Source organism: Sturnus vulgaris, chromosome Z, assembly GCF_052056855.1.
Source record: "Sturnus vulgaris isolate bStuVul1 chromosome Z, bStuVul1.hap1, whole genome shotgun sequence".
NCBI lineage: Eukaryota > Metazoa > Chordata > Aves > Passeriformes > Sturnidae > Sturnus > Sturnus vulgaris.
The window spans coordinates 47,212,846-47,237,593 of record NC_142283.1 but is presented as its reverse complement, the minus strand read 5'-3'; the positions used below and the strand labels follow the sequence as shown (position 1 = coordinate 47,237,593).

At 36.5% G+C, this 24,748-nt stretch overlaps 1 protein-coding gene across 2 annotated transcripts in view; it reads left to right on the top strand.

The window, feature by feature from the left end:
• Nucleotides 1-24,748, top strand: part of FOCAD (focadhesin) — a 91,736-nt gene that overhangs the window by 29,182 nt on the left and 37,806 nt on the right. For both annotated transcript variants that reach the window (XM_088156668.1, XM_088156669.1), the window contains exons 11-19: nucleotides 1,805-2,062; nucleotides 10,402-10,506; nucleotides 10,908-11,009; nucleotides 12,077-12,207; nucleotides 13,791-13,917; nucleotides 19,030-19,164; nucleotides 19,545-19,595; nucleotides 21,319-21,402; nucleotides 22,880-23,009. In XM_088156668.1, the coding sequence (XP_088012794.1) occupies nucleotides 1,805-2,062; nucleotides 10,402-10,506; nucleotides 10,908-11,009; nucleotides 12,077-12,207; nucleotides 13,791-13,917; nucleotides 19,030-19,164; nucleotides 19,545-19,595; nucleotides 21,319-21,402; nucleotides 22,880-23,009 (1,123 nt within the window). The remainder of the gene's footprint in view (nucleotides 1-1,804; nucleotides 2,063-10,401; nucleotides 10,507-10,907; nucleotides 11,010-12,076; nucleotides 12,208-13,790; nucleotides 13,918-19,029; nucleotides 19,165-19,544; nucleotides 19,596-21,318; nucleotides 21,403-22,879; nucleotides 23,010-24,748) is intronic.

Genomic DNA, 24,748 nt, shown 5'->3' with positions numbered 1-24,748 from the left:
ATACAAAAAACCGCCCACAAATAAACAAGTCCCTCCCAAAGAAAACTCCAAACGAAAAATCTTTCATAGTCTGATCTTGATTTCAAGTCCTGTTATCTTCTACAGGCAGGCAACTAAATCCTGAAACTCTTATTAGCCCTCTGTGTGTCCTTGGTTAAAGTTTAAATACCTTTCTCAATAAAAGGAATTATCACAGCTGTATCCAGAAGAGATTTTTGGCTCCAAGTGATCTTGCCAGCCAGAGGAGATAGCAGTTTAAATTGCTGATTTTCCATGTACAGTAGCTGTAATGTGTAAGTAATGGAATAAGCTAATTTTAATGTCATTTTTTTAAGTAATCTAAAATTCAAGGGCATTTACCTTCCAGTAGCCAAAATAGATTTACATGGAATCAAACACTGTGATTGAAATGAAATTCTGCAGTTTTAATTAGAACAGCTTTTGCCACTCAGAGTCTTTATTTCCCTGGCTCTTTAAAGCTTAGTGGGCCCTAGCCTTTTGGATTCTGAATTCCACTTTTAATGTTCATTTGGTGATCTCTTCTCAAATACTTTCTTCACCTTAGCTTTATATAAATGTTCTTCACCTGATTACTGCCTGCTAACTGCTGTCTTGATAATGTAAAAATATTTTGTAAGGAAGCAGATAATTAGTGGGAGGGAGATGTCATGTCTGGTATTAAACTTTCCTGTTTTAACGAAAAACTTTGAACTTTATTTTACAGGAGCTTTAAAATATATATACCCTTATACAAAAAATACGACTTAAAAGAATTCCTCATTTGTGTTTTACAACTTTAATGCTGCTAAATGCTATTTTCCATGACTGCAACTGTTACCAAAAAGGCTCAGTAATATATGATCTCTATATTCCTGGTTAATGCCTCGTTTTGTACCCTTCAGTGCTTAGGACAAATGCAGGAAGTTAGTGTGGCCTTGTCTTAACTCCCTATGAGAGTGACTAATAAGTCATGTTCCAGCTAATACTTCCTTATTTATTTGTGTTAGTGATTAATATGTACTAGCTGATATCTTAGTTTTGAGAACAAGGGTTGTGTGTCACTCCAAAGAATGATGAGAAAAATGCATAATGACTTGATGGCATATTTTTGAGGTATTCTCAAGGAGAAAAGATATCCGTATCCAAAGACCACATCCAAACAAGTCCATGGAAATAGTTCGCATGTATCGATGTTTCAGAAATATAACCCAGTCTGTTACTGAGCATGGATGCTTTGAGGAGAGTTCTCCATGCATCCAGGAATGCTATTAAAGTAATGTTATCTTTCTAACCTAACAAATTGGATAGAGTTTACTTCCCTGTTTTCAGTGACACGGTAGAACATTTTGTTCTGAGAAGCAAAGCATTTCTTAAACGAAAAATGTGAAGTCAGGTTAACTTAAACTGTGATATTAAGTACTATTAAGAGTTAAGACAGTTTTTAAAAATAATATAGATGATAGTTAAAATTCTGGGATTATCCTGTCATTGTCAGAAATGTAAGTTTTTTATGTACTCCAGAATTACAATGTCCATTTTAGTCGGCTAGTAGCACTGCACTTACCATCAAGAGCAGGAGTGATGGATGTCAGGTAAAATGGGAACTCCTGAACAGGGAGTTATTAACCCATTGAAACATGTGTAGTGCAAGAATTCATATAATTTATTTTTTTTTAATTAATCTCAGTTTATTATTTATATTTATTTAATTGGGACCATTAAAAATGTTTTGGATGTTACGATTGTTTTTTAATGGTATATTATTTGTTTGATTGAGACTTCAATTTGTTTCACTTCTTCTCAGGTGTCCTGCAAACTCCTTTGCCCCATAACCAGCTCTTACAGTTCATTGTACACAACCTGGAAGATCATGGAGCTCATGAGAGAGAAGTCTGCAGTTACTAAGTGGTTATCTTCAGTGAAGTCACTGCTACCTGTTAGCACTCAAATACCTGTCCATGTTTTTCTTTTGTTGGCTTATCTATTGATCCAAGAAAATGGAGATAGTCTTCGTGATGTACTCCAGGCTACAACAGAAATAGCCAAGGTTGATTGTTCTCAGGTAAAGATTTTTTTTTAGTGGTTTGGGATTTTTTTTCCGGAGTTGGGTTGGATTTTGTGACCTGAGAGGGGCGAGTCTGCCGCAGCTTCATGATCCTAGGTCCAACAGGTGGCAAGGCTGCATTCGCAGTAGGTACAGTATAGATCCCTCCAGCAACAGATGGTGAGTGTGTTGAGAATGTGCCCTCTGGATCCCAGTCGCACCAGCTGTTGGCATCTGGACACTGCAGTTGCTGATGCAGACTGCCCCTCTTTCTGCACAGACATGCACACACGTATACTCTCAGCTTGCTCTCTTTTGTATGCCACTTAGAGCAAAATATGTGTATTGTCTCTGTTTTGGAGTATTTTGTGGTTGTTTAGACTTAGGAAGGAGACTGGCTTATTTGTGGATATTATCCAGGAAGCATGAAAATACAACATGAATTATTCTCTGTGTTCTTTTGTGGTTACTGGGAGGCTGTCAAGTCCCTTGTGACATTTTTATTCTTGCTACTTAGAAATATGTACATAGTCTTTGTCTCCTTCAGTACTGAGTTCAAGCTAGAATTATACGAGATCCTTAATCTTACCTATGTAATCTGGAAAGATGAAGAGGGTTGTTTGGAAACAGCAACGTAATACAGAAAGTATTGTACAGAAACAATCATAACTTATTTGTAAAACAGGCAGGAGAGAAGTGTTGATTCAGCTTTAATTTATGCCATAAGGACAGGCTTTTTTTCCTTGGGGGTTTTAAATTGCTTTCTTCTCAAAGAGTTTGCATGTTCTACAGCACAAGAGTTTAAAATGTTTTGACTGTGTTGTTTAAGTACATGCTGGAAAGCTGGTAGCATAAAAATCTTATCTCTAGGAAATGTTATCTCCAGGAAAGACAAAATCCTTTAAGAAGCAGAAAGGTTAGAAGTAGAATGATTTTGCTGGGAAATAACACTTTTTACCTCCTACAAGCCATTTAGACCACTTGTTGAGAGGAAGGGTACGGAGCTAATCAATGAAATGGGAAAGAATATAAAATTTAGAAGTAATGAAAACTGTGATCTGACTATGTCAATGTGATACTAAGCCAGAAGTCAGAAATGAGTCTTCCAGATATATTTCCTCTGGTATCTGATACAGGTTTTTGAGGGAAGACACAAAGCTTAAGGAATCTTGTAGATACTTTGTTGACCTACTTTTTTTTTTTTCCAAAGTAGTAATTAAAACTTCAGTTTCTCACTTAAGTAGAAAGCACCTGTGTTCAAAAGTTAGGAGGAGGAAAAATTAATTGCACTTCTGTGTAAAAGAAAAGCTCAGCTGCTGTAGAACCACCTGGGTATCTCTTCTTTAACTTTGTTTTTTTCTTGAAAATATTTCTGTAAATCAGCTTTCAAAACTATTATGAGTGGTAGACCTCAACTATGAGTAATTTGATATGTTAACTATATAGTTTGTAACCAGGCATCAAGGTCTCAGTCCTTGTTAATTAATTATTCTCTAGGAAATACATCTGCCCTGTTGTGGGGATCTTTCTTGGACTTCTGATCCAAGCTGCTGCAAGTAAGGCAGGTTTTTTCTTGTGCCTAGCTAGCTGTGTAAAAATGACCGAGATAGCTCCAGGTGCTCTAAGAGTGGGTTTCTATTTTTGTGGGCTCTAACCTGTTTTGTTGCATTGAGTCTTTGAGTTGGATGATAAACCAGTGGCATGTTACAGGAAAGGGAAAGGAATAATGCTTTGTTAGTTAACTATTTGATGTAGTTTTTCAAAATGTAGTTTAATGGTCATACAAGAAAAGTAATAACCTGCTGAAAAAAACCACAGAAGTAATATGGTATCTGAGCAAAAAGGCCTGAAGTCTGACTGTATGGAGTGACTGTTGTGAATTTCATTGGATTAATCTAAAACACCTCCACTGACTTTAAATTAACAAGTTTAGAGATAAATCAAAGAGCAAGTCAGCAGAATTACAGAAGCCTTAGAAAGATACAGAGAGAGTTATTTAACCTGAAGCTATTCATGTTTAGCAGTATGTGAATAGTTTTTCTGCTTTGTTTATTCTCATATTAGGCTAAAGGTTTTGTTCGCCAATACAGTAAGAAAGATTAATGGACATATGCTGTTGAGCTAACTGTGGTGGTCAGACTACCTTAGAATTAAGAAATCTTCCAGGCTCATTAAAAAGTCCTCCCTGGCACTGGGAAGCATAGCTTGTGTCCGAAGGCAATGAGAAGACAAAGTTCAGACTTCATCATGTTTGTTATTTCCCTAGCAGTCAACAGAAGTCCACATGAATTAGCAGCCATGGCCGAAATGCTGAACTCAACCTGATTTATTGATACTTTCTTACTGGCTCACATTTTGTCTGCTGATAAGGCGTGTAGATGGGGAGTTTTAGTTTCTAAAATTACCGTGGGCTTTAAAATACTGTTCTGCAAAATATGTAATGTAATCAGGTGTCTTTCTAGTAGTATCACATAAAGCAATCAGTATAATTGGAAATATAGCAGATGTTCTGCTGAGTAGCATTTGAAAATTTGGCGTGGAAAAAATAGTGTGCTTCATTGGGATGATGTTTCTGTTCCTAGTCCTCAGTTAACTGCAACCAATGGCACCATATTCTCCAGTTAGCAATATTTAATGCATTGCTGTCTTCTAAATGACGTATTTTACTCAAAAAGATTTTAGTGCTTTGAAACTTGAACTTACTGTCTGGCTCATTTGAAGGTGACATCAGCTGGCATCTGTCTTATCTTTTGACAAGTTATTTAATTCTGAGTCTGCTTAATGGCTCCCCAGAGATTATTACAGTATAGCACTGCGCTGAAAGATAATCACATAATTTCTTGTAGGTGCAGTGCTCTCTCTAAGGCAGAAGAATTACCTTAGAATTGTCTCATCTTTCTCTTGCAATAGCAGTATAGCAAGAGAAAGTATTGAAGCTCCCGGATGGAGGTTGTAACTGATTACGTCAATAAACTCAGTCAGCAGTGTGATGAAAAATAACACTAACATTTTGATGGCGGAGTTATACTTCAGGAATTGCTGTATTTGGTTCTACGTTTTATTCAGTTCCACAGAAATAAATGGTGCTTTATAAAAGATGGTGGATGTAGCTGGTTAGAATGTAAGTTAAGAAAGTGAAAAACTCATCACAGCAAGCTTGTTACACGTTTAGAGTCTTCAGTTCCTTAGGGCACTTTCTGAAGGATGCAGTGGAAGGTGGTATGCAGCATAGTAGTTAGAAGGCTATTCTGAAAAAGAAGGAAGTAAGAGGACAGATATGGAAAAAAGAAAAACAAAAAATGACTGTTAAGCCGAATCACTTGAATCTATTCCTTTGATGTTAGTGGCACTTAAACATCACTTGTAACACTTAAAACACTCTCTTAAACACTTATTTGTAACAGGTATATATATTCTGATTTTTTTAATCTTTGAATCATGTCCAAATCAAAGTAAACTTGCCTAGAAGTTTACTAGCTATTACTTCAGCACCTAATGTTGTAGAAGTTAAATCTCCAAAGGGCAAAATTAAGAAGTGTCTGCTTTGGAGCCACTGTGAATTACCTGTACTCCAGCGGAGTATGGAGAGGTATATAGTATATAGAGTATATTGAAATGCTGAGATGTCGAGGTGAAGGTCATAACATAAAAAGAATTGTGTGCTGGAGGTTTTTGTTGTTGGTTATTTGTTTTATTTTTTAAGTGATGTAGACAGTCACGAATTCTGCTGCTAGTAAAATTCTTTTACTTTGTTGCTCACAAAGGGGCACAATGGTTGTAGCTGTGGATATTGAATTGAAAAGCCACAGGTGATTCCTGTGCAAAATCTAGTTGAAGAATTGTATTTCAAAACAAAATAGTCAGAAAGAGAGATTGCTTTCATGTTTATTCCAACGCTTCACAGAGTTCACTAACAGTAGCTCCCATTTACACACTGAATGTTGTTTTTGTAAGGTGTCTGTTGTCTAAACTAATGGAGCACTACTTAAGAAACATCACTAGGTTTAAAAATTATCATACTTGATCTTGCACACATTTTTCTGGTTATGCTTTTTTTGGGGTGGGGCGGGGGAAGGTGGGGGAGGTCCTTATCCTGTCGATGAAAGAGGCTACAGAATGTTTCTCTACATGTATATCCTCTTTCCCCACTGAGTAAAAGCCTTATTAAGATGCAACATAATGGTTTTAGGTGAAGAATTGTGGAGTAGTGGTTCTGGACTTTCACTATGGAAAAAAAGCCCAAAAGAATTTTGTAAAGGCTGAGGAATTAAGAGTAGCACATGGGCTGTTATGCTTTCTGAAGTCAAATTGCTGCACAGGCTGCAGAGACACATGAAAATCTTAATGCAGTCTTTCTAATTGGATGAATTGTCTTGTGCAGAAATTGTTATTACACTCTGTGAAACCCTTAGTGTGCTGCAAGTAGAAGAAATTAAATCATCTGTCTGAGGTCACTGGTGGATATAGAACAAGATTTATTACAGTTATTTGAGGATTATGATTCTGTAGGGGACATGCATTCTTTATGGTCTTTCAACTGCTGGAATGAACTATTTTAGTGGTAAATGACACCTTCTGGGAAGTGCATCTGAAGATGCATTGTTTTCTGTTCTTTGGGGTTTGGGAGTTCATTAATACCGAAAAATGTAAAATACTTTTTTATTCATGTAGGAAACATGTTTAAGGATATGTTGAACAGAATTTGGCTCGTTCAAACGGTGCCTGATGCTTTTTTTGTTTGATTCATTATATAAACTTCAGTGAGTAGCTGTAGGGAAAGAATCATGTCGTAGTCCAAGCTTGTGGACAGACTCTTTGTAAGTCTTATGTGTCTTATTGGCTAGGATCCTGCTAGAGTACATAAAACTTTTGAAAACCTAGCTTGTGTTTTCTGAAAAGAGCTTCTCATTTTTGAGAGAAATTTATTTTATTGTTTTATAAAGAAAACTTAGCTACATTTATGAACTTACCTGAAAAACTTGTTCCTTCATTTGTCTGAATTGTCCAGTAGTTTTGTCTTTTTCATTGAAGCAAGAAATGCCAGAGTATTTTATGCTTTCAGAAATCTTCTCATTTCACTGTCTTGCCTACTGGACAACTAGGTTGATGATTGATCTGCCAAAAGCCCAGAAATGAACCTGCTATTCTCCCTTAGCTTGTGCTTTTGAAGAAAAACCATTGCCTCGTAGCTCAGAAAAAAGAAATCATGACACCAAATGGCAGAGGATGTATTTATTAAATTATATAATTTTGTCTCACATGTTAGTTTTATTTTAAAAGGGAGAATTGTTGAGAAAGCACAGCATCATTTTTGTGATGCAAGTTAGTTTTGAAACGAAACAACATGATGTCAAAACCCTTCAGATTCCTATTGATAGTCTGACATCTCTAGTTAGACTGCATCCTCTAGTACCATATGGAATGCAGAAGGCAGTGTTGACAGGCACCATGCCTCCCATTCTGAAGCTGATTCCTGCCAACTGGGAGCTAGTGAATTGTCATATCAGCTTTGTGAAGCTGTTGTGCCCTTGATGAAGATGTAGCGTAAGTTTAATATTGACATTAATCCCAGCATTGTATGAGAGAGATGAGAAGAGGAGCAGCTTTGCTGTACCAGAACATTTTGGAGTTTTTCCTAATCTTACAATTGAAATACACAAAAATATTAAAATCAAACAGACTGTAAAGGATAATACTTTTAAAGAAGTTTCTAACTGTCTTTACAGTGGCACATGCATAAATATTTCCTGAGAATTCTGTAAATCAAACTTAGTATCTGTTTACTAGATGTTAGTGTAAAAGTCATTGTAGAACATTGACTGAATACATGTTTACTGTAGAATAAACTTTGTAACAAGATAATTAACATAGGCACAGGACTTGAAATGAGCTTCCCATCACAGCTGATGAAGTCTGGGCTTAAGCAGACTGACTTTAGAGGGTTTGAATGCTATTATAACTAAGGATTATGAATATTATTTATTTTTAATATCATTTGGGCTCACTGCTGGTGTGCAGTCCAGTATAGCTACAACTGAGAAAAATGAAGGAAGTAGTCTATTGACTAGAGAACTAGCTTAAGATGAAGCTGAGTTGCCAAAGAACCTGCCTCTGGCAAGAGGAAGGGGTGCTCTGGGAAGAGACTGGAAGTAAGCAACTCAGGTAAGGATGTTGATCATTATAATGACATATCTGCAATCTCTACTGCTGTCTTATATAACCTATTTGCCCAGCACAGCATGTATCAGGGATGGATATTATTTAAAGGATTCACAAAATCCTCTATCCTCTGAGCTGAGAGCCTCCCAGTTATTCTGATGCATATGAAATTTTTTTGGATATTTTTTTAGAAGATATTTCTTCCCTATTCACATATTGACAGTCGTATGAAAAACGTGTGGATCAGTGGAGGAGCATGTGTGACCTCCTTGAAACTTAACATGGTGTTGCAGTTTGCTCTGTTAGCAACCTGCTCCAAAGATATCCACTGCACACTGTTTACTCATCACCCTGAAGTTTACCTTGTATCATTCAAAGATTTAGGTAACAGTATATCAGGTGATATATTTTTTCTGGATACTCAAGGTACAACTGGTAGCCAGAAATTAAAATGCTTTCCTCTATCAGGTCTCCTTTATTAAAGGGGACTTTTTGTCTACCTGCATTATTTGGTTTCTGTGCAGCCTTACCATTTTGATTTAGCCAAAGTCTTGATTTAACCAAAACAGGTTCTAGCTTGAAGGATGTTGAGCCTTCGGCACTCAATTCTTCTTTTGGGTTCTCTTTAATCAGGAAGTTAATTTTAGTTTTCTTCCTGTATACTAATGTACACAATTTTCTCTCAGGCAGTGCTGTTGTCTCCTTAGCATGGGTAAAGTGGGGGAATACAACTGCACAGACTAGCTTAAACAAATCATTACAGTTGGGGAGTGGGAAGAAAAGGTCAGGCAGCAAATGAAACCTCATGTTTGGAATGCAGGTTTCACGTTTTTGTGTTTCAATATTAATGTAGACATTAACATTTAATCTTATTGCTGAATTTTAACTGGGACTAGAATTTACGTTAATCAATTCTGCCATGTGCTAGAGAAGTGGTATAACTTACTTCCCCCATGCCCTTGTCTATTTTAAGGAATATCATGAGAGCAAGGAACATCAGTGTTTTCAACAGTGTTGCCAACAAGGTACAGTGAAGAAGCTTAGCTCTAGCTTAGCCAAAATCAGGACACAACAGAAGCCATAAAACTGCCCAAATTTTCTTAAATCCGAAAGTTTGAAAGAAAGGGGAAGGGAGGCTGCTAGTGGGAAGATGCTTTCAGTTTGGGTGTGAAAATCTATTCAAATTAATACTGCCCTAAATTCTCAGCCTGATTTATTGATTTTGCTTTGAAATATTTACATAAAAGTCAGTCCTCTTTCTAGGCAGATCATAGGGTGATGACTGATTCTACAGAAGGTAGATAACAACCTTGAGAAATAGAGAAAAAAGAAGACTAGTCAATTCCACAAAAATCTGGAATATTTTTGGTTTATAAAGGGATTTGTTCTATTTCAAAATGTTGAATACATTGGAAAATGGAAAAAAGTAATGCGTTATAGTTAATTCATTAGGTAATAAATGGAGATTCCAGAACTTAGTTGAAGTTTGTTGAAGCACCAGTTCACATTTCTGAAATGTAAAAACAGTGAGGACTTATATTTTTTTTGGTCTCTGATTTGGAACCAGAACAGAGCCAAGTGTGCAAAATCCCAGAGCACTTGAATTATTAATTGTTATTCTTCCTGTGGACTGAGACAGATCTATTTACAGAAAAATGTTATCATCTGCTCATGTAAAAATGCATGTTGAAGCAAATGTTCTATCAGATTTTCCCAATTTTTTTAACCAATATCTGTGTAAACCACTCATATATATATTAATCTCATATATAAATAGCATATATATTTGTGTGTGTCTGTGTGTTTGTATATTAAGTAATAAAAAAAAAATAGACATCAAGTAGACTTAATTTGCAATTAGATTTAATCACACAGTGATAAGAAGGTGGAAAAGAAAAAACTGCCGCACCTGCTGGTGTGAAGATACTGAAAATATGACCCAAAAGGGAATGGAGAAATACAAGTCCCCTTTATTTTATTATAACTTAAGCAGCAGCTCTCTAGAAGTTTTGTACCATATAGTGAAAAATGCAATAAATGATATTGTATTATGTGACAGGTTTGTCATATACACAGGCAGAAAAAGATAAATAAAAAAATTAGATTTTCTAATATATTGGGACAAGTTCATTGTCTTTTCTAAAATGTTGGCAAATTTGGCAAATTCCAATTTATTTCCTAAATTTTTTCTATTTTAGGTCCCAAATCTGATCCCAGTTCTGGTATTTAAATTGGGAAGACCTTTGGAGCCTGCACTTTACAGGGAGATATTGTATACATTGCCTACACTTGGTGTACATAAGGTCAGAATGAAAGATTTTTACTAAAGTGAAAACTGTATCAATAAAAGGTCATATATTTATAAAAACTATTTAGAATGAGCAGTATATAGCTTGCTTATCTGATTTTTAAGCTTCTGCATTACTTTGTAATATTTTGGATGGGATATAATATTTGTTTTAAAGTGAAATGTACATTATGCTTTACTGTCTACACTGTATGATCATTATATATGTCATGAGAGGACACTCTTGGACTTGTTATTTGCAAAAGTTTTTTGGAAAATGACTTTCAGTTTATTTCTGATATTGCAGTTGGATGGTTTTTCCTGGTCATACTTGGTTGTAAAATAATGATTTGTAGATTACTCTTTGTCCTTGGACATATAAAATAACAAAAACACTTGGTTAAAAATTTCTTTCAGGTTTGTGTTTCTCAGATTCTACGTGCCATACACATGCTTGGGAGCACACCTAAGCTCAGAGCAATTGCCTCACGGCTGATGACATCATTATGGGAAAGACAGGTTAGAAACTTCTTGTCATGTCACTATAATAAGTCCAGTTGAAAAACTTCATTACCACTAACCAAGGAAGAAAATAATAGTGGAGCATTGCTTATCAGCACTATGAAGAAAATGGTGTTAATGGTGCCTATACTGATCTTCTAATGGAATATTTCAATAGTATGTCTTTCATAAACTTTTCATTTCATGACATTTCAGACAGTGATTAGAAAAAAAATTGTTTGAAGGATGGCTTTTTGCGAACAAGACCTTAGTATTGTGGTTTATCCCCAGCAAGCAATCAAGTACCACACAACCAGTCACTCACGCTGCTATTCACCAACAGGATTGGGGAGAAAAATCAGAAGGGTGAAAGGAAGAAAACTGTTGAGTTTAGTAGGGAAAGCAAAAGCTGCACACACAAGCAAAACAAGACAAGGAATTACTTCACTGTTTTGCGTGGGCAGACAGGTCTTCAGCTATCTTCAGGAGAGAGATCATGTGTAATGTTGGCTTGGGAAGACAAATGTCATCAGCCCAAATGTGTCCCCCTTCTCCCTTCTTCCCTCTACTTTATATCTTGAGCATGATATCATATGGTCTGGAATGTCCCTATGGTCAGTGTGGGTCACCTATCCTGGCTGTGTCTCTTCCCAGCCTTGCAAGCATCCCCAGCTTCCTCACCAGCATGGAGAATGAAAAGCAGAAAAGGCCTTGGCTGTGTGTAAGCTCTGCTCAGCAGTAACAGAAACATCTCTGTGTTATCAACCCTGTGTTCAGCACAAATCCAAAACACAGCCCCATACCAGCCATTGTGAGGAGCGTTAACTCTATCCCAGACAAAATCAGCACAAGTTATGTACAATAATTTGCTTCTGGTTTTTTTAAAGATGCCTAGAGACCTGATCTGCAAAAGCCAGTTCAATTTCAATGTAGCATTAGAGCCGAATAATGAAAAAAACCAAAATACGGTATGCAATAATAAAAATCAAAGTGGTATGTAGAAGTCCTGTAGAAGTGCTACCAATTGAAAATCTGGTCGCACTTTAAAAGATGTGATGATAATTTTAAAACTAAATCTTTTCTAGGATCGAATTTACCCAGAACTGCAGAAGTTCTTGGCGATGTCTGATATGCCCTCTGTGTCTGTTGACAAAGATGCTCAATGGGAAAAGCTGATTGCTAAAGCTGCTTGTATAAGAGATGTATGTAGGCTGAGGTAAGTGCAAGTGTTTGTAAGTGTCTTCGTAAGGAAAGAGTTGTTTTCAGAAAAGCTACATCATTATTTTTACTTAATCCTTTACTTTAATTGTGAGTAATATTTTTCAATTTTCAGCACTGACTCAGCCGTTGCTAATCTGAGCAGCTACTACGTTTAGGGTTTTCTATTATGACGATAGAACACACATATAAATGCTGTTAAAATTAAATTATCTTCATCCTGAAACAAAAGATGAATCCTCTGCTGGTCCAGGATAGAAACTTCAGGCATAACACTTCCAGATTAGAAAAAGGGAGAGATAAAACAATAGAAGAAAGAACTAATGGTCTCTCTTTTGATCTATTCAAAGAAAGATACAATTTTTTTTCTGAAAACCATATTTTGTCACATTTACATTTTTTGTCTTTATTCAGATATGATACACAGAACACTGTTGTGCAAGTCTAACTGGATAATACATTGAACCTTTCTAGCGCTAACAATCCATGAATATCAGTACTTCATAATAATTTACAGTTCCTGTAAAAAGAGTATGTTTAAATGCATTAGTATTTACTTCCTGGTTTTATGTGCACCATATCATCTTTTCTATCTGTCACCTACATTGGGTTCCAGCTTTCACTTTCCTTTATGAAGGTCAGCTAATTACAGCTGAGAAGATGCATATCTCTTTTAAGTATCAACTAAAAACAAGCTTCTAGAGGAAATACCTTTTCATTTAGTTCTTCAACCTACTTCCATTTTGCCAGACAGTATTTTCCAAGAAAATTTTTAAAAGTGAAAAGCGAGAGAGAAATCGCAGTGCACCTGTAATATTCATTTTGCCAGGTAAGTGGTATAGCTGGAGTTCAGGTGTATGCATGTTCTTCATGCTTTTAGAACTCATTTGGAAGAATCTGTGAGCACATAAGTCACAATTTACCACACATATAAATCACCTACCAGGTGCCATTTACCAGAACCTCTTACAGAGATAGTATGAGGAACTGTTGAACACCTTGCCCAGCACAACCCAATAAAACTGAATGGACAGTTAGAAGACTGGAAAGCTAAAGCAGCCCATGCAATCACTGAGGGAAAGACAAGTGGCATTGCAGCAGAAGAAAAACAAGGAAAATACAGCTATCTGATGTAAGAGGGACAGAAAACATTTGGTGCCAGAATCTCCACCAATACACAACAGGGACTGCTTGCAGAATAATGCAACAAAGAATCATAAAATAGTGCATTTTTAATAGTGCATTTGGACTTCCATTCTCAATCCCTTCTTGAATTATGTAATTTTTAGTGAATACTATGCTTAGACAAAACCTTCCATAACTCAATCACTCCATGATCTTTTATTTGGAATTTGATGAGTACTGATTTAATTCCTCATGTCAGTCAGCCTTTAGAGCGCTCTGTCATATCCTCCTTGTATGTTTTTTTTTTGTGTGTGTGTGTGTGTGTGAACTTCCAGTTCTCCGCAGTTTTAGTTGTCACTTAGATAAAACCAGCACCTAATAGGTTTTTGTGTGTAAATTATAACTTGTGTGAATGTGTGAATATTGCCTCCTATTTTCTTTTTTTTTTTCCTTTAGACCATACCAGCATGGAGCAGATATGTTGGCTGCAATTTCCCAGGTATTAAATGAATGCACAAAACCTGATCAAGCTTCACCTGCTGCCATAGTATTACAGGGTCTACGGGCACTTTGTGAGGCTGAGGTAAGATTAGATTGGCTTGTTCTTGTGTTTTGAGTTTTGCTTGTGGTTCATGACCTTTTTTCCCAGTTGGCTTTATTTTAAGAGTACATTGAGTTCCTGCAGAATTTCTTTTTCTTCTAACAAATTTAATTCCTCTCTTCCAACCTAAGTTAATAGTTCATGGGAAATTGTACTGTGACCTTCTACCACAGCAGATCAGCCCTTCAGTGCATGGGCTGAAATTTTGAATCAGCTTTGCGGTTTATTGCAATGACATCCTTCCATGCATCTTTCCTCGAGATTTGAAAAGGAAGACTGTTAGGTACATAATTCTGATTGGCTGAAATGCACTTAAATAATGTAATTTTTGTATCTTCTTAGCGGCCTGCCCTGCTGTTTCTAATTCATAGAGTGTACCAGATAGGGAATGCAACCACTAGCAGCTGGGTGGCTTCTGTTTTACCTTCATGTGTTCATTGCTTACAGATGAAGAGTCAAGTAGCTTTGGGATAAGCTGCCCAAAGAGATTTTGCTGTGTCCTTCCCTGGAGATTTTCACATTCCTTTTGGATACAACCCTGAGCAACTGGATCAGTTCTCATTGTAACCCTGCTTTGAGCAGGAGGCTGGACTGGAAATATCCTGAGGTCCCTTTGAACCCAAATAGTGATGCTATATCTCTAAGTTAGGAGACAAGGTTCTTTGTTTCCCAAATCCCAGACATTGATATCCTGGTGTTATGATTCAGGCACAGACATGCTGTGAATCTGTCACTGACAAACTGTACTATACAGGCCATCTGAGTAGTGAATTATATCCTGCAGGAATATTTGATTACCCATTCTCTGCTAAACAGCAAGTTTATGTTTATCTGCTAATACATGTCCACTGCAGTGTTTACTGCAGTAAGGCCAGCCTTGCCGCATTATTTGAAATCACTTAGCAGTTCAAGAACAATATAGTGAATCATCCACAGATACTTATATTCATTATGATTACAAATCTTCCAACAATGTCTGCAAAGAAACAATTTATTTAGGGTAATTTTTTGTTTGCCTTTGGTGTGAAGCTTGGTGTCTTAAGGTCACATAGGTTCTTTGAATGCTGGCTTTGGTATTGAATTAGTGTTTTCGCAGGCTGGATTATATTTAAACTTCATCTTGCAAAGAAGTAGGAGTTAGATATATGATAAATTTCGCATCCTACTATAATAACCTCATTTGAGAACAGATGTATACTGTATCATTGTTGAGGACAGGAGGCTAGGACTACTCATGATGGAAGGAAGGAAGAAAGGAAGGATGGATGGACAATTTTGTGGACATGACCAGTTTTTCCTGTCCAAATTCAATTTGCCTTATTTCCCCAAATACAGTGTAACGGTCTGGGAGACCAAATCTACCACCTAACTATTCTGAAACTTTAGCAGGGAATTCTGTTGTGGTTTGGCAAGCTGGGTAACCATTTAGGTGAAGTAATTTAGTCTGTCTGTTATTTATTATTTAGACTGTAGTTTGCAGTGCAGAAAGAACGTAATCATAGAGATTGGTTTTGTTTTGGTGTTTTCTCTCTCTGCCACTGACTTAAGGGAAAGGGATGTCTCCAAGTTTTTCCATGTGCAGCTGCTTAGAAGTAGGATTTTAGAGAGCACTGAACTTTCAATCAGTTTCTGAAAAAGAATAATAAAAATTACGTTTTTGTACATAGAGAGTTCACTCAGTTGATTATGGAACCCTGTACATCATGTGGCTTTGTCAGGGTTGAGTTCTGAGAGTCTCAGAAAGGCTCCTTTGTTACAATAATAACAAAATGTGCTGTAACATTGATTAATTTTTTTGGTTGACTCTTGTGTAAGAATAGTTATCCTTTCGGCTGACTGCAGTAATTGTTTTGTATAAAGAGAGTGGCTTTATTCAAAGTGTATCCTACATGAATAGTGTTAAGAGTATAAACCTAGCTTTTGCAGGACTTGCAAGAAGGGCTGGCTGCTTCTGCCCCTCTCTTTTTTTTTTTTGGTAGGAGTAACAAAAGGTCTTTAATGAATAGTGATTTGCACATCAAAATTGGAAAAAAAATCACAACAGTTCTTCCCAGATCACATTTCCTGTTTCTCAGCATGTAATTTGTTTTTTCCCCAGTGATTTAAACAGAAGCTAATGTACTTCATTTGAGGCTATCCTGGCATCTAATTGATTTCGTGTATCAAGTACAGTATACAAGCTGAGAAACATTCAAGAATAAAATTTCTAAGCATGTGTTTAAATCCTCTTACCATTGAAATGTAGTTGTTCTCTATTTCTCTGCTAAGATTTCTCACCCTTTAAGGGCAGTAGGTCATCTGAAGCAAAAGTGCTTTGTTTCTCTTCAGCATCTGTAAAATTTAGCTTTTAGTTTTTTCCCATTCAGCAGTTGGTGTTTTGTGCAGTGGCAAGCTTGATATTTTAAAATAAATTTTGAAAATACAAGAAAACATAAGTATAAACCAAAATGTACTGTACCAAAAGTGCTGTGTGATTGTCAATGTCTCCAGATGACAATGACATGTTAATTTGAACAAACCAGAATGAAAAAAATCCACATAACAAAAAATGAAATCAGACTTAAGAACTTTTACTGAAGTATGACACTAGAATGTCTAGATCTGTAAACACACGTTTTCTGAATAGCACCTATACATTTTTTTTCAGACAGTAGTTGGCATACCAGTGTTGTAAAGTTCTCTTATCTTGCTAGTTTTCTAGAGTGTTTTGCATTTTCAGAGGACAGCTTTGTAGAGCTGAACAGAGACTGTAGAGTGTCTGTGGAATCACAGGGTTTTTCCTTGGGGATTCATGACTAGCAGATAAATTTCATCACAAGATATTTATCACATTTGCCAATTGCTCCAGGAAGACGCCATGTCAAGGTTATTACTGCTTTTATAATGTTTCTTTATTTACTGTGGGTTTTTAAAGTACCAGTTTCCCACTGTTCCCATCTCCCTATTCCATCAGTTTACAGTACATAATTTCATAGGAGCTTTCTGTAGGACAGCTGTTAAGTTGCAAGTCTAGAAAATACCATCTGAAAGGAATTGTACAGTCTTAAGCTACATCTGAAACTTCTGTTAGGATGCTGGCTATTTTTGAAGGCCTTTTTTTGCCTCTTAGCTGAAGCTGGAGAATGTGTGTGTTACACTAGGAAAGAATGAAATTAAACATGCTTGGCTAGCTGATGATTTGTTAGTCTTTCTAAATTACAGTATCAAATTCCACGAATGCACAACTTTTTTTCTATACATATTAATACATGTTGTGCTTTCCAGACAACTAATTCATTAAAAATTCAACATTTCTATATAGTCGAGGAGAAACTTCCAGTGCTAATAGAAATGTCTGTCTTTCTGAGCACTGGAAGACCTTTCTTCTTATTCTTGCAGTCTGTTTTGAAAGAATGGAATGAGAGGTATCATTTTCCCTTGGAATGTTACCAGATGAGGTCTTTCTAGCCATCAGTGGTTGTTACCATAGAAACACACTCATGGGTTTGCTATTCTTGAAAATTATTCAACTCGAAGTATATCTTTGGTTTTTAAAACTGCACCCTGATATGTGTTTGAGTGACACTTAATTTGGCAATTACCTGCATTCAGAGATACAAAACATTCTGGTTTTTCAGTGCAGAATAATACTGAAACTACCTTTCTCAATGCCTTTATTGAATATCTTCATAAACATACCTTTATTTGATTTCATTACATAAATACATTTATATTTCTCAATGTCTTTGTTTTCTGTTGCTTTGTTTTAATTTCTTATGCCGGAAAGACATTTTCATTCATGGCATTTGCTCAGACAGTTAAGTCTTGATTTGAAGGTTTTCACTTTAGAATGCTGAAAATTATACTTTGCTTTTCCATTGCTATTTTAAAATTTTTGTCTAGACTTTGGTTCTAAGCATACATGGTTTGGGGTTTTTCTTTGTGTTGTGGTTCTGTTGGGTGGGTGGGGTAGGGTGAACAGAGTTATAGTTTCTTGGGGTTTTTGGTTTTGTTTGCTGGGGTTTTTTGTTTATTTATTCAGTTGTATTTTTTCCTGTTTTGTACTCTTTGTTGCAGTGGAGCCTGAAATCTAAAAGACAAGTAGCAACAACATATAAATTATAGACAGATTTATTTTAGGTGTGGTGGCAAAATTCTGAAATGTTAATTCCTCCACAGGTAGCAACATTAAGGTTTGATGAAATCCTCCATGAAATTACTTAAGTTTTCAGGAAAATACAGGGCTCATTAACAAGAGAAAGCCAGGGCAACTGAAAAAATCTCAAAAGGAAAAAGAAGAAAGTTTTAGTACCAGTATTGCTGTCTAGTCAACATTCCTGAGAAACTTGACTACTGCTTTTTATGACTTCTGATAATTCTTCAGCTAGAAATGTACCACTGACTGAGCATCTTACAGACTTTTTCAGTGCCTGGAAATGCAAAATGTTGTACTGACTGCTTGTTGAGCTGTCATACAGATTTTTGAAGGTGAAAAGAAGCTGGGTGATGTGTGTTGTTTCCAGGAAGGAAATTATGTATCCTGGAAGACCACTTATGTATCCTGTTGTGCTCTAGTTATAGTGTAAATGTGTTCAATATTAGGTATTAGTGTTTAGTATTTATTGTAGTTTGACAGTTTCTGTATTCCTGAACTTCTGTGTTTTGCATTTGTTCTGCAAATTTTTTTGGCTTTTATTGTTTTTAAAGATTAAAGGCATTTTGCTTTGGAGGGCTTCCAGCAAAAATAGATTCCTTGGTGGCTTCCTCTGGTTTCGTCCTATTGAATTCCCAGAGACAGTTTGATTTTTAGCTAATTTGACCAAGTTAAGTGGAGCACTAATGTGGTATGAATATACATGTATAGCTCTGTGTATTGCTAACAGTGTGTTATTTATTCCTACCGGTAGTTGCTTTCCCTGGTGAAGTATGGTGCACTATTACTGTGTTATGCCAGTTGATCTACAAGTGAATTTTTAAAAATGCTTGCATTTTTACTTTTTATGAGCCATATATTAATTCCTTTTCTCAAGAAGTAAGAGTAAGCACTGAAAAGAAATGTTGTTTAAGTGAAGTTGGGATAGCTGTTAGTAATGATGTCTCCCACTTTGCTTGCAGGTTGTTTGCATCCGTTCTACATGGAATGCTCTGTCACCAAAGCTGAGTTGTGATACAAGACCACTCATTTTAAAAGCACTAAATGAATTGTTTTCCCTGGTTCCCTCATTAACAGTGAATACAAATGAATTTGAGGTATGGCCTAAGATGAGTCTTTCTTTTAGTATATCTTTATATATAAACTTTTGCATAAACCTGCTTGATTTTGATAAAATTGCACCTACTGCCTAGTTCAGATTAGTCAAATGCATGTTTTATACAGTTTCACTGTTTTCACTTGCGTTAGTGAGACCTGGGAGATAGATGGGAAATTCCTGTGTGAGGTTTATCCATGGTTCCCCTCTCACAGAATGTGAGGACATGTGAATATGTCTGGAGTTCAACACTTCAACCCTTCCACTTTCGTAGCTCAATGTATGTTCATGTGGCAGTAAGTTGTTTCAGGTAATTGCCTCTATTTCAACTGTGTATTTTGTCAAAGAAAACATAAATGCATGTTTCCTTTGCTTTTGTAGAAATTCAAAGCTCAAGTTATCAGTTTCCTTTGGAACAATACACAGAACGAGGTAAGTGATATACTTGAAAACTTTAATTTCTGATGTCAGCAACAGGATATTAAATTCTGTACTTTTCTGTCAAGACACTGTCATTAATCTCCCTTTCCAATAGGGTTTTGTTCCTGTTGCTTAACACTGTTTCTGAAGCAATGTACTACACGTAAAAGGTGGTAACTGACGTAACTTCTGCCATTTCCAAGGAGAATTACAAACAAACTGTGCACTAGTATGTCCTCACCTCACCTGCCACCTCCTGGGGGCAGTTTGGGTCACCACAATATAAGAAAGACATTAAACTATTAGAGAGCATTCAAAGAACAGCCACAAAGATGGCAAAGGGCCTTGAGTGGAAGGTGTATGAGGAGTGGCTGAGGTCACTTGGTCTATTCAGCCTGGAGAGGAGGAGACTGAGGGAAGACCTCATTGTAGTCTGCAGCTTCCTCACAAGGGGAAGAGGAGGGGCAGACACTGATCTCTGCTCTGTGGTGACAGTGACAGGACCTGAGGGAATGGCCTGAAGTTGTATGGGGGGAGGTTTAGGTTGGATATTAGAAAAATAGGTTCTTTCCTCAGAGGGTGGTTGGGCACTGGAACAGCTCCCCAGGGAAGTAATCACAGCACCAAGCCTGACACAGTTCAAGAAGTGTTTAGACAGTCCTCTCAGGCACATGGCGTGACTCTTGGGGATGTCCCAGGCCGGGCCAGGAATTGGACTCAATGCTTGCAGATACCATCCGACTCAGTATATTCTGTTAGTCTGTGAAACTAGTTTGACTTCTGGAAAATTTCAGCCTTAAAATAGTGAAGCATTCTTGACAAAGATGCTGCTGTGACAGCTAACTCAGTTCATTTGTGGAGTTTTGTAATGCAGTGGGAATGTTGGACTAGCATCACCAGGGGGCTGGTGGAAGCAGTGTATTTTAGTTTAAGACTTCCATCAGCCTATTTCAGTGAACTTTTTAGCCCCATGGTTAATCCCAGATGACAACTAAGTACCATGCATCCACTTGTTCGTTTCCCTTCCTTGTGGTGGGTTGGAGAGGAGAACTGGAAAAAAGCCCCATGGATTGAGACAATTGAAGTTAATAAGTGAAATAAAGTATTTATGTAATAATAATAACAACAAAAATAACAATAACAGTAATAATAGTAAAGAAAGGGGATATAACAAGAAGACAAAGAGGAATAAAAACTCAATTACAAACAAGTGTTGACAATTTCTCACCACCACTGAGGGATGCCCAGTCCATCCCTGAGCAGTAATGGTTACCTTCTGGCCAACTTCCTTGATTTTATGTACTAGGCATAAAGTTCTATGATATGGAATATAATTTGGTCAGTTCAGGTCATCTGTCTTGGCCGTGCTCCCTCTGAGCATTTTGTGCACCGGCACACTGGCACAGGAAGCTGAAAAGTCTTTGATATGAGTAAGCACTTTTTAGCAGCAACTAAAACATCAATATGTTATCAACATTATTCTCATATCTTGAATATTTTTCCCTGAAGAAGAATGCTCAGAATGCTTGTTATCAAGCCTAAATAATTGGTCTTGCTACTGTCATTGTGTATATAAAAAGTAAGCAATTGAGAGTATGCCTCAGGAAAATATTGTTGAACTCTTTTTCAGCATTCACTGGTTACTTGATAAACTCTTTGAATGTGGAGTTTCCAGCTGGTAGCAATATTATATACTGTGTTTGTGATTTTCTTTTTCTTCCTGTTAATTTTCTAGGATGCCCTTGTAGCCATTTCAGCCTATAAATCACTCTCATCATTTGACTCTGAAGAACATACAATTCTTCATCTTCCTGGACAGGTAGCCATGTTATATGTTTGAACATAAGCGCATCTGACCCTTCCGTCTGACACAGGTTATATCCTCTTTAAAGGGAAACCAGTCCTTGTGCCTTCTCTGCCAGAAATTCAGGAGAGCCTCCTGAAGGAATACAAGCTCCTGCTGATGACATGAGATGATGCCATGTGTGATTGGCAAAGCTAAGTCTTATGAGCAGGGAAAGGCATGAATGAAACATAGTGCTAAGCAGTCAGAAGGTAGTTTTTCTTATTTTTTGTTAATAAATTAACAGCTCTTTTTTTTGGCAGCTGATTTGCATTTTATGCTCTTTTTTTAGTGCTTGCATTTGGGTCTTGTCACTAAGCAGCTCTTGTGATAGCTGTTTCTTTCATGGCAGTCACACTCATGGATAGGGCTTTTTTTTCAAGATAGGCCCATCAGTTTGAAAAGCAGGTGCAATTTTTGGAATTAAGCTGAAAAGTTTCCCCGTGTTTTTGTTGTGAACTTTTACAGCAAAATATTTTACTGTTTCATCGGTAAAGGCAGTCAGAAGGGAGTTGAGATACTTACTAAAAGGCTTTTTAAGTATGCAGAGGGCTGTTAAACTCTGAAACTTCTGATTAGATGACTCAATAACCTAACAAAATGAAAGGGTACAAGGAGATGAACATAAGGTCGCCTAGGTGACTTCTTTTTATATTGTATGGGACCAGACAGTACTCAGTAGTCCACTGTTACTTCATGGAATAGTGAATCCTATGGCTTTGTAATAAAAGCTTTATTTACTGCTTTATTATATGATAGGCTCCATTCATGGGTTGTAACTGGCTGTTACGAAAAGGCTGGAATATGCAACTTTAAAATTAAAAAACGTTATTTTTATAAATCCATGAGAAGAGTTCAGCACAAACCTTACAAATTAAAAATGTGTTTTACATAGAAGACCACAGGATAGAATAAGGGAAATACATAAACTCTGCTGCAAGACTGTCTTTCACAGTGGTACATAGTTCTGTATTACTAGTATAGTTATTTGATAGTCGTATTACTGGTGCAGAAAGTGAGTAAATATGTTTTAATTGAAAGCAATGTAAATATGTTGCAGTTTTTCAAATTCCAAAACTAATATGTAAAAGTATTTTCTAGCAAAAATTTTTATTTATATTAAAGTGCCAATATAAAACACTGTTAAACTGAAGAAGAATCAGGGTGAAAGTAAAGTTTTATAAATATTAGTTCGACTGTAAGCATCAAGATTAATTTTACTATTACAGATATGTATTTGCATACCCTGTGATTTTTACCAACCAGTGTTGCCTTTCAGTCAGGTAGAAGAAAAGCTTTTATTCATTAAACTTCAGATTTATGAAATGGAGTGAAAATAATGAAACCGGGAACTTTTCATATTTAATTGATATTTTTTACTCTTGGAATCATGACTGGTAATGTGGACTTGGGATTTTTATGCTGACATTTAATTTTTTTTTAAATCTTCCAGGCACGACCAGTTGACTCATTGGAAGAGACAGACATGAATGAAGATGAAGAGGATCAGGAGGCAAATCTATTTGTTCCGGGTTCTTCATATATCAAGCTGTTGTCTCTAACACCAGCTGCTGTTTTAGGAGGTATAATATGTCCAGTGTTTGAGGTCACTTTGCAGATACGGAATCACAGTGACTGTACAGATCTGTGGCTCTTTTGGAATGGAGTGTCGTGTTAAAGTACAGCCTTCCTATTTTTCATTAACAAATAATGGGAAAAAATGTAAAGTAAACAATAAAGCCCACAACCCATTTCTAGGAGGATGGTGTGACAGAGGTCCTGTTGGTGGGGAAAAAAATGTTTATAATTAAAAATTATTTACCTGTCCTAAAGGGAAAACCATTTCCTTATTATTTACTTCAAGTTTACTTCAAGTACTCGTTTCATCACAGTGACTTCAGTAGGGAAGACTGAACAGATATTTCTGAAGGTAACTTTGTATTTTAGCCCAGGGCAGATTGAAGTAAAATAAGTTTTATATTTATTGCTTTGTAAACAGTATTATGGTATGAAAACAATGGTGTACACAAAGTCTGCTTAATTGATTAAGATAGCAGTGCTGTGCTTAATGCATAATTGTAGTGATAGTGATACTGAAGTATGCTTCAACAGATAGTCTCTGACACTCGTTCTGAAACCTGTGCAGGTTGGATTACCTTCAGTATTTGAGATTTTTGCCATTCACTTGATTACTTTCAGAAATGCTCATTATCTTACACTTACAAGATTTGAGATATTGTGCCAGGACATAGACACTGTTATTTCATTTTTTGTAGAATATGTGGGATCTTCATGTGTGATTGCAGACTGTAAACATTGCCATGAGATAGTAGGTGGTGTTTTGTAGTATTTTCCCCCAGTGGGGATTTCTAAAAGAGTCCATTCATCAAACTCTGCATGAACTGGCATCTGGAGTGTGTAAGCCTAATAGAGAGCCCTAACTACTAAATCCTGGAAGCTTTGTGATGGAGAATGGCATAACTTAGTTGAATGAAAGAGAGTGATACATCTTGACAGAAAACGCAATCTGTGTAATGAATGCTGAGACAGCCAGTTTTCTAGGGAGATGGGAAATCAAAATGAAATTTCAGGTGAGCAGACTGGATTCAGAGATGCAGCAACGACAGACTGGTATCAAAACAGTTGAATCCAAATATTCACTGAGCAGTTTCTCCCTCAGAGGTGTCTTCTAACAGTTAACATAGAGTTCAGAGCACTTGAGCAAAAGCTTTAATGACTGGCTGGACTCGTTGTTGAGAGTGAATTGCTTCACCAGGAGAGTATGAAACTGGATTAATGAGGCAATGTCCAAGACAGGCCAAAAGCCATGGAGTCCCTGTTCTATGAGAGCTGAATCTGTGTCATCTCATTTACTGGAATTCTCGTGTTGCATGTTACTGAGATTAATAACATGTAACTACTTACATGGAGCATTGGGAAGTGTAGCTTTCGGTAGTATTTTGTCTCAAACTCCTTTAAAAATGGTTTGTCACATCAGTTTTCATATTGTTTCTACCTTTTAGATTCCCAGGATATCAGAAGGGGTATGACAGGCTTAGTTTTTAATTTTGATAGTTTTTCATTCTGTGTGCCTGAGACTTTTTTCAACCCTGTAGTCAGAGAACTAAAAAAATTAATAAAAAAACTCTAAGCTTGATATTGTTGTTGTTGTTGTTAGTAATAGTGGTAGTATCCTTCTTGCAAAGGAGATGATGATAATAATGATAGCATCAACAACAACAAAAATAATAAAATTATTACATGTGGTACTAGTTACTTTTGTTTACCCTCAGATTAAAGTCAGTCATTGAAATACTGTATT